The following is a 10,738-nucleotide window of genomic DNA, read 5'->3' on the forward strand; positions in this document are numbered from 1 at the left end:
AAGCAAAGATTCATTTTGTTCGGTCTGTGGTGTGAAAAGGTTGGATTAGTAATAGTAAAAAAAAAATAAATAAATAAAAACACGTAATCAAAACATGGTCAGGTCAAAGTGTCTAAATAATTTTTGGTCCCAATATTGTTATTATTATTATTATTTTTATGTATATAGTTTACTAATAGTCCACTGTGTGAATAATGTTTTGGGTATAATATGCCACAGCTCGCTTTATTTTGCTATACTCACTTTAAATAAATTAGTTATGGTGTCCTGCACCCAATATATATATATATATATATATATATATATATATATATATATATATATATATATATATCAGAAATGATATCTGGTGTCTGAATAATTGTTGGTTTGACTAAGCATTAATTCTTGATAAAACTACAATGTAATTCAGTCAAGAGTGATTTCCTTTCTTTCATTTTCTTGGATAAACATTAAAGCAGTAGCTAAATTAGACGCGGTCACTTTAAGAGTCGATGAATGCATCCAATATAATACACATCCAATTTTTTTCTCAACTGTTTACTTTCACTTAAGAAATAATGTTTTGAATACTGATGTGTCAATATGGTAAAGAATAATCTTCTGAGTGTTGTATGAGAGAAATGTGAGAATGTTGATTGATAAGTGTTCATCACACTGCAGTTGATATACAGATGTACTTTTATTTCTTATGAGTTACTTCTTTCGGCCCTATCGAAAACTGTCATATAGATATATCACAACAAATAAAATAACAAATAGGAAACCAGCAATGTTGACTGCAGGTCTGTCTACATTACAGCCTTTGGTAAAAGTTAAGCCAAAGAAAGTTAAAAGTTTCCTTGATTAAATTTGGGGTTTTGTAGCAGTTTCAGTGTGAAGTGAGATCAGAGTTTAGAACTTAAGGCTTGATGTATAGATTCAGCAACATAGTCCAGGTTACGGCTGTTAATGGCACTAACATTCAGACACCCATTGGGTAACAAGTAGATATGTTTCTTCTGAACCAGGAACTCAACCTGTTGAGCTGATAGAGAACATGAAACTGATTATTAACATCTTTCAATTATGTATTTAAATGTATACTGTTGTATTGAGCTCCCCTTTGTAATGTTAGCACAGTTTCGCTGGACTGCTAGCTCAAAAATATGGAAGAAAGTTCCATTATAATAACCATATCCATGTATTATATACAATGTATCACTCACTATTGAGTCCAAAACAGCAATAAAGCCCTCCAGGTTTTATTATGTGATCCCAATGCCACGGACCGCCCAGAAGCCTCAGTCTCTCACGCAAACGCTCTCGGATTAGCATGCAGCGTTCAGCGATGGCCTTCACACTCTCCTGCCTGAAAAAAAAAAAAAAAAAAAACCTTCAGAGTCATTTGCTGAATAATAAAAAGAGCAGTTTTTAATTTCAGCACAGTTTATGCATGAAGAAAAGAAAGCCTTGGGCATTTGTTCATCTCAGAATCATAATCACAAGTGTAATGTTCAGATCGAGATGTTCTTAATTTGCAAAGTAACCGATTTCCTAAAGCAAACGAAAAGCTCATGATCAAGAACAAACTAATCTGTTCTGGCATATTTGATGTAAAGAGGCTGTGACAATCAGATTTTCTTATACTAAAGAGTAGGATTTTAAAGGCTGTTTATTCATGGCCACATACATGTGAAACATGTTTGTATACTTAAGCCACACTTACAGTGTATGAATGTCTTTGCATTATGTGACAAAATCCCAAACCAAATGGAAGAGAAAATAAAAGAAGCCATACTGCATACATCTACTAAAAATCACCTTCACATCAGCTTGATAAAAATGACAGCAAAATAGTTAGAAAATTCCAGTTATATTCTGGAATATATTTCTGCATAGTTTGATATATTGCATGTACTATAATTGAATGCCATTCATATGGAACTTTGTTTCTACCATGCAGATGTTTGTTGCACATGTCACTTGGTTTCATACTTTGTATGTACTGTTATTCATGCACAGTATGTGTGACTTAAGCATCCAAACACTTTCTGAGGTCACTACTGTACTGTATATGTTAGGTAATGAGTTTCTTCAAATTAATAAATAAAATTCTCAAGTTAAAAGGTTTATGGCAATACACAATGCTGCAAATAAATAAAATAATATAAGTAATTTTAGAGCCAACAATAAACATACAGTGGCTAAAGAAAATAATCACCCACCTTTAAAATAATCATATTTTGTTGCTTCACAGCCTGAAATGCAGACAGTTTTTGTTTTATCCAGCTGTATTTACTCAGCACAACTTATAACTGCCAAGTAAAAGATATAACACCAACATAATAATAAAGAATCACCCCCTTCCTAACATTGTCTACGTTTACATTCACAACTTTTGGTTCAGTCGGACTTAATTCATTCATGACATGCACTCTCAACTGTATTAGAAGAGGAATAAACCACCCCCTTCAAGCTGATCAAAATTTCATTCCGATTGAGCTCAATCAGATCAATTGAGGTGTTTACATGAAGGCTTTTCAGTCCGATTCAGCCATCAATCCAATTACAAATGGATTATTTGGTTGCATGTAAACTTAGCCATTGACTTGATAACTCAATCAGGTGTGGCTAATCACATTTTCAATGGCACATAAAGCCATTTAACTTTCAGTTTGATTATCTCCACATTAAAGAGTTTCCTGGAGCATTTCAGTCCTTTCAGCAACTATGGGTGACAAGGCACTGTCAAAAGATCCCTGGGATAAAGTTGTAGACAGGGAAAAGTCAGAAGATTGACAAAAAACAAAAACAAACAAAAGAATCTTTATTAATGCGTAGCAGCACAGTGAAGTTTATTATTAAAGAAGTGGAAATTATATGGTTCGACACAGACCCTTCCTGGATCAAGATGTCACTCCGAACTGAATGGAAATGTCAGGAGAGAACTGGTCAGAGAGGTGACCACAAGGCCTACAGCAACTCTGAACAAAGAGTGGTCAGTGTGTGTACGTGACCACAATATCAGAAATTCTCCACAAATGTGGCTTGTATGGGAGGGTAGCAAGCAGGAGCAGTCAGCAAAGAAAAGTACAGGGAGATATAGCAAAGTCTAGATGTGCAAAGTTAGTAGAGACAGAGACTTATCCTAATAGACTTGAAAGATGTAAATAAAGCAAAAAGTGGTTCAACAAAAAACTGAAACAAGGGGTTGATATCCTTTTTCCAATTCATTGATTGTTTTATTTACAAACCTGGTTCCAAAAAATAATGTTGGGACACTATACAAATTGTTAGTAAAAAAGTAATGGAATAAATTACAAATCTCATAAACTTACAAATCTCATAAGCTCACAATAGAATATAGATAACATATCACATGTTGAACGTGTTGAAAGTGAGACATTTTGAAATGACATGCCAAATGACAAGGACAACCCAAGTTGTTATCAGCGCTCAGTTCAGAAGCCTGCATCTCTGATGGTATGGGGTTGCATGAGAGCGTGTGGCATGGGAAGCTTACACATCTGGAAAGGCACCATCAATGCTGAAAGGTATATCAAATTTCTAAACCAACATATGCTCCCATCCAGACATCGTCTCTTTCAGGGAAGACCTTGCATTTTCCAACATGACAATGCCAGACCATATAATGCATCAATTACAACATCATGGCTGCTCAGAAGAAGGATCCAGGGACTGAAATGGCCAGCCTGCAGTCCAGATCTTTCACCCATAGAAAACATTTGGTGCATCATAAGGGGGAAGATGTGCAAAAGAAGACCTAAGACAGTTGAGCAACTAGAAGCCTGTATTAGACAAGAATGGGACAACATTCCTATTCCTAAACTTGAGCAACTTGTCTCCTCAGTCCCCAGACGTTTGCAGACTGTTATAAAAATAAGAGGGGATGCCACACAGTGGTAAACATGGCCTTGTCCCAAATTTTTTGAGATGTGTTGATGCCATGAAATTTAAAATCAACTTATTTTTTCCTTAAAATGATAAATTTTCTCAGTTTAAACATTTTATATGTCATCTATGTTATATTCTGAATAAATTTGAAACTTCCACATCACTGCAATCTGTTTTTATTCACAATTTGTACAGTGTCCCAACATGAGTAAATGCAGCTGGACAAAACAAACTGTCTGTCTTCATTTCAGAATGCAAAGCAAAAAATGTTAATATTTCTTCACCCCCTGTAGTGTACACAATGCTGAACTAGCAACAAGCTAGAACAGAGGTGAAATGCAAAGAACATACCAACGTCAGAACATTTTAATCATGTCAAAAAAGCATGAATGTAGGGAATAAGTCTCACCAGTCAACTAGATAAGCAGGATTGCTTAATACGGTGGCAACCACCCTGGCCCCTTCCATCGGGGGACAGGACCAAAGCGTCTGAACGATTTTCTCAGCTTGAGATTGTACAGCCAGCAGGTTCTGCTTTAACACGCAGAGAAGATGCCCCACCCTCTCACCTGTCAATGTGAATATCCAATATAATTCTAGCAGCCAAAAATGATTTACTCATGAGTAAATGACTTTTAGACATGTTTTTGGAGTCATTTCTAAGCTATATCCCAGTTACAAATGGTAAACACACCATAAAGGCCAAAGTTGTAAGAAAAAGACTGAACGCAGAGAAGTTCAAGCCCCAAAGACACGCAGTGACGAACAGGCCAGGCGTCTTGTTCAAGAGAACCACTGCACAAGCCTTGGGCAGACATCAAGAAGAATGGAAATAACTGGCGCTTCTAATCGAGAGAAAAAGACAGAATGGGATTGAAAGACTGACTTTTACTTAAAAGGGGCTTCATTCAAGGAACCATTATATGTCAAATGCTACTCATCCACTCTATGGCTATTAGTGATAAAAGCTTGAACTATGCTATATATAAACTAATCATGATGAGATCAAATCCATTAATGGTCAGTCTAGTATTAGGGTTCAACGGGTCTAAAAGCACACCAAGCTCATAGGCAATTTTGATTTTATTCTCCTTTAAACCATTAGATGGCACAAAAACTTACAAACACTTTCCGAAAAACAAAAAACAAAACAAAAACAACAACATCCATATATGCTGTGAGTTTTCTATTAATCACATTATTTATAAATCACAATAATTACGATGAAGTCATTATACTTAACAATTTTACATTCATATCATATAATAAAATATTAGTTTTTCTTCAGTCATGCACTTTATCTGCCTTAAGGTGTGCCTTTAGCCCTGTTGCATACATATGATAGCATTTATTAACCATAACTATTTGTTTACTTGTTTTAACAAAAGTGCATAGAGACTATGAATTATGGATAGGAAAATGTGAAAGAAAGTGTTTAAAACCTTCAGAATGTCTCTCATTCCCATGGCGAGACGTTTAGTGAAGCTAAAGTAAATTTGATCTTACCCTGAAGGGTCTAACTAGCCTTACACAACTGATGATGAATCTTATTGAACTTTCTGACTCAATCGGGAAAGAGTTTCTAAGCTTGATTTTGTGTTTCATTAGCCCCTTTCACACTGCACGTCGGACCCGCAATATTCCCGTAACATTGCCTGGTCGCCTTCTGTGTGAAAGCAACCACGTCCCGGAATTGATTACCGTATCGAACCCGGGTCGGGGACATAGTAACATTGCGGTAATCGATCCGGAACGAGCGCTGTGTGAACAAAAGCCAGATCTAATTCCGTATCGAGGTGATGACGCGCGTTATCGCGCGACTCTTTTACCGGCTGTTTTGAAGGAAGATCAACATTCGCGACGAAAACATATGTGCAAACTGTAATGAAGCAGAGATCAGTTAGTTCCTCACTTTCCGCGCTGACTCAGAGATCGTTTGCTTGCTTCAGTGAAAGTATAACGTGCCTAGCGTTGTCGACTCGTACATTACACGTCACGCGCTGATGTCACGTGTCGTTACGGGATCTTCAAGGGTTGTGTGTGAAAGCACGCACATATACCGGGTCATCACTGGCAGTGTGAAAGTGCCAAATCTAGCGACCAGGGAACAATTACAGGAACACTTTACCCCTGTATTTGCCGGAATGGCAGTGTGAAAGGGGCTATTGTGAAAGCGTACCACCATGACCTCAGCCACGCGTTTCCAGTCCTCCTGAGAAAGTTCAGCACCGGTGGGACGGTGGCCTGAAGCAAACAGGACCACCAGACATTGTTCTGGAGCATTCTCCAAGTCATGCACCATGTTTTCCACACACACTCCATTGGATTCTGCATCCCAGAACCGGTAATATTGCACATCTTCGATTCCTGCTGCCTTAAAGATGCCTGCCAGTGAGTCTACAAGAAATTATACATTAAGAAATTAATACATGTGCTATGACATATGTATATTGCATATTCAAAATAAAAAAATTTGTAGGGTTCAATCTTTAGGTTTGTTACTGGGTATGGTTAGATCAGCAATTTTAATTAATTTATTTTTTATTTTACCTGCTTTAAAAAAAATAAAAAAAATAATTGCAGGAAAGTGGATCTCTTGGGATCTCTACATAATAGAACGAACTCTGCATGGCAGGTGCACATCTTGTACCCACCATCACAGGGTGAGGAGAGCAAGATGGGTCCACTCCAGGAAGAGCTTGAACAGTAGCAGGATCTCAGTAACTCAGCACCCAGACGCACTGCTCCAGTACATCCAACTGTTTGGACACCAAATACCTGCCACATTGCCAAAAACATTTCATCTGAGTGGGTGATTTGGAAACTAAATCTAATCCACAACACATGTATTTGCCAACCACTTTTTTGTCTTATCCACCCCCTCAGAAAGGCTCAAATAGCCTTTAATTAACGCAAAACTAGAATTGTGTTGATCCTATGCAAGATACAAAAATCAGTGATTTGACAAAAGTGGACATTTTTTGTATTATTATTCCTGTTTCACTTTAAATGAAAACAACCAAAACAATTAATAATGTGCAAAGGCATGTTAAGAATTTTAGCAGTTCATTTGTGCAGATCGCTTAAAAGCAGGGTCTACAGATGTTTTTAAAATGTTTAAATACCTATTTCAGTCATAAAACTGCAACATCGTTTACTACATGGCACAAGCTGACCGGCCAATGAGATTGCTTGCTTAGTATTTAAATAGTCTGGTTCAGCGTTCGTTGTAAGCTGTTCCTGCAGTGCAGTTTCTCTGAAAACCTCCACCTTCCCCAGCTCCACCTGTCTAGAACTGCTACAGAATTTATGCTCACAGCAATATGTTTGAGTGTCTGTTGGCAGTAAGTCCATACTTGATCTGCAGCGTGCATTTAGTGTTTTTGGTCTTCTAATCTGCAAAGAGTTAATACACTAAACCAGTAATATCAATTAATAAGCTAAAACTGTTCAACAGTTTTCATGACTTGAACTACTTTTAACTTGAGCGCAGCAATTTTAAGAAAACCGTGTCATGTGAGACAATTGTGAAATGTTAGAAAAACATGGAAAAAGTAGTGCGGTAAATACAAAAAACACTGCGTTTGAAATGTGTACATGTAAATGATACAGATTAATAATCAAAGATACAATTTTTTGGAAGTTGCATTTAAAATAAAGTTGGCTCAAACATATGTTTAAGTCTACAATCTCTAGAAACTTTTTCTGAGAAAGACCAAATGTCAAATTTATTTATAAAAGAATCCAAAAGGTCAAAATTTATGTTTCATAGGTTTAACAACCTTCAGTACCCCCTGGGGTACGCATGAGCCCTGGCAGGAAATCATTGCTCTGCATTCCTCGTTTTAAATCATGTGGATTTGCTTGTTCAATCTGCTCAAAAAGTTCAAGGTTGAAAGATATTGGTTAAGGTTGTATAAGGTTGAAAACTTGGCATTGATTCAGTTCTATAATTGTCTTAACCTGAATATTAACTAACCAGTTTATTAATAGTAAAGTGGTCACTGGAGGTTAGTTTCTATTCGGCACGAATATTTCCATTGTTTGACATGGGTGACTAATCCATTTGCGTCACATTATCTCTATTGTTCAATAATCAAAAGCTATATGCGGTTTACAGCTTGCACTGCGTTTCCAGATAGCGTTGAAGGCGACTGGCTTTACACCATTTACAAACAAACTACACAGTGGGTATGTACCAAGCCTCCTGCACGCTATCAGTGTATTCAGCTTGCGAGTCGTTGTTGATCACAGTCGAGACTGGGGATTAATGTGAGCTTTCAACTATTGTGGGAATATATTTTATAGAAAGATAAATAATTAAAAAGATTTTACCCTGCTTTCCACAATGGCAGGGCTATCTTTGCCCAATGCAAGTTCAGTTGCCCTTCTGGTGAATTCTGGGATCCCGAGGTTGGGTGGGTACTCTGGGGTTAAAGTCGGGTCTGTGGCAATTTGCTGCTTGATTTTTCGTACAAGAGGAAGCCATGTGGTGTGTCCATGCTCTCCAACATACTCTATAAAAAGACAGAAATGTACAACTGGCAGAATTGTGTGTGCACAAAAGATGTATACAGTCAAAGGTTTGGAAAGATTAAGAGTTTTGTTTTTATATATATTGTTGAAAGAAGTCTTTTCTGCTCACCAAAGCTGAATTTATTTGATGAAAAATACAGTAATATTTGCGAATTCATATTACAATTTATAATAATTATTTTCTATTTGAATATAATTTGTCCTTTGATTTTAAAGCTGAAGTTGAATCATCATTGTCACTTTTTAGTCACAAGATGCTTCAGAAATCATTTTAATATGCCGATTTGTTGCTTAAAAAAATCTCATCATGAAATCTGTTGAACTGCTTTTTAATTATTATTATTAGTAAAGAAATTAACATTTAAAGAACACATTAAAAGACACATTAAATTAACGAAAAGTAACAGTAAAGACATATATATATATATATATATATATATATATATATATATATATATATATATATATATATATAAATAATTATTATTATTATTTTGAATACTAAATTACCACATTATAATGATTTCTGAATGATCATGTGATACTTAAAGACTGGCGTAATGATGCTGAAAATTCAGCTCTCACATCACAATAGTAATTACAATTTACTAATAACAATTTCAAAATATAATAAAATAAAACTAGTAACTAGTTATTTTTAATTAATATTTTTTAGGGAGAAGTATTCCTTGAGAATTGTATTTACTTTTTTGTTTAAAAAACAACAACAACAAACAACAACAACAACAACAACAACAACAAAAAACACTAGCTACAAAGTAGCAACTCGTGCAGAGTGCATCATCAATTTATTTGGTCCATTTTTCTGACATTTACATTTAGCATGTGCATGGCCTTAAGAGCCTAATAACACAATCTAAAATTCACTTTTGACTTCATAGGTGGGTAGTCTGTGTCCAGTGTGGGGCACAGGCAGTAAAGTCACTCACCCCTCCCTGCGAGATTCACTTTATCAGGGTGCATGTCTCGCTTGAAATCTTCTAGAAGCTTGATCTGGGATGGCATGAACACGACGCCATCAAACACAGAGCGAGCAGACATCTCGTGCTGGTGCATTAACTTCTGTCACTTCTGTTCTCACCGTAAACACGACTCATTCTGAAGCTCTATGACAATGACAACGTGCAAGGGTTTGTTTACTGTCTGTTGCTTAGATGCGTGACTGTTTCCTAGCAACGGTTCACATAACCTCTCTATGCTAGAAATCCAACGAAGAAATCAAAACACATTTTATAATTAACATGCTGCCAAAAGTGGGATTCACAGATATTTTACCAACAGAATATACTTTCTCACTTCAAGTCAAATGCATTTTTTTATTTACATTTTGTGTACAATTATAGGTATCTCATTCTACAGATAAGAAAAATTTCATCAGATAAAATTATGTGCTAATATTTACACTATAAGAGTGATATTTTATGTTTTATTATTTTTTATAGCATTAAAACACTTGAAGTTAATCAAGTCTTTCAACATTAGCCCAGAGATGCTTTAGCAACAAAACTGACTGGGTGCACAATCATGGTTCAGATGGTCAAAAATTGCATTTAATCTTCTTCATCCTCATCAACCCCCCCCCACCTGTGTCATTTCAATGGGATTCACAAGCATTACTTAGAATTCAAATTCAAAATACAGTAGATTTTTCAAAAAATACATAAATTACAATCCTATTATTTACATACATGGAAATCAATATTTTCATGTCATTATTTCTGAAATGATCTGAAAATGTTGAGGTGGATATTTAGCAGTGTGTACAGTGTGTATTCATGTATGAAATCAATAATAATAATAATAATAATAATAATACGCTTGTATTAAACTGTTGAAATGCAGTTCACTAAAATCTTCCTGTTACTGCTAATTAAATTGTCAAACTGTCAGCTTCCTACTTTTGAATTATCAAGGAGTTAAAATAGTTGGTTGTGCCCAACCCCGAAAAACACATAAAACAGAATATACTGTAGGTTTTCCAATGCAAGCTCTCATCCATAGTGTGTGTGTGTGTGTGTGTGTATATACACACACACACACACACACACACACTATGGATGTGGTGTAGGTTATCAGGCTCACTCATACACTTTTTAATAGACAATTCAAAATATTTAATCATTAAAGTAATTTACTCACATGTGCCGAAATGTAAATGAACCATAAACACAATTGATGAACTTCACAAAATATCCTGGACAGTCTTTTATAATGAAAGTGAATATGGATGGACTAAAAAAAAAAACACCTTTATAAATTGCTAGAACTTCAGACTCATTGATGC

General features: G+C 35.7%; 1 protein-coding gene across 1 annotated transcript; it reads right to left on the bottom strand.

Moving 5' to 3' along the window:
- Nucleotides 1-308: 308 nt before the first annotated feature.
- got1l1 (glutamic-oxaloacetic transaminase 1 like 1) lies at nucleotides 309-9,730 on the bottom strand. Its single transcript, XM_052603835.1, has 8 exons — nucleotides 9,384-9,730; nucleotides 8,233-8,414; nucleotides 6,552-6,675; nucleotides 6,077-6,294; nucleotides 4,592-4,742; nucleotides 4,307-4,466; nucleotides 1,209-1,351; nucleotides 309-1,027 (listed from the first exon to the last, which is right to left on the bottom strand). The coding sequence occupies exons 1-8, from the start codon at nucleotides 9,508-9,510 to the stop codon at nucleotides 888-890; spliced, it is 1,245 nt and encodes a 414-aa protein (XP_052459795.1). The 5' UTR covers nucleotides 9,511-9,730; the 3' UTR covers nucleotides 309-887.
- Nucleotides 9,731-10,738: the final 1,008 nt, after the last annotated feature.

This window comes from Carassius gibelio, chromosome A8 (genome assembly GCF_023724105.1).
Source record: "Carassius gibelio isolate Cgi1373 ecotype wild population from Czech Republic chromosome A8, carGib1.2-hapl.c, whole genome shotgun sequence".
NCBI lineage: Eukaryota > Metazoa > Chordata > Actinopteri > Cypriniformes > Cyprinidae > Carassius > Carassius gibelio.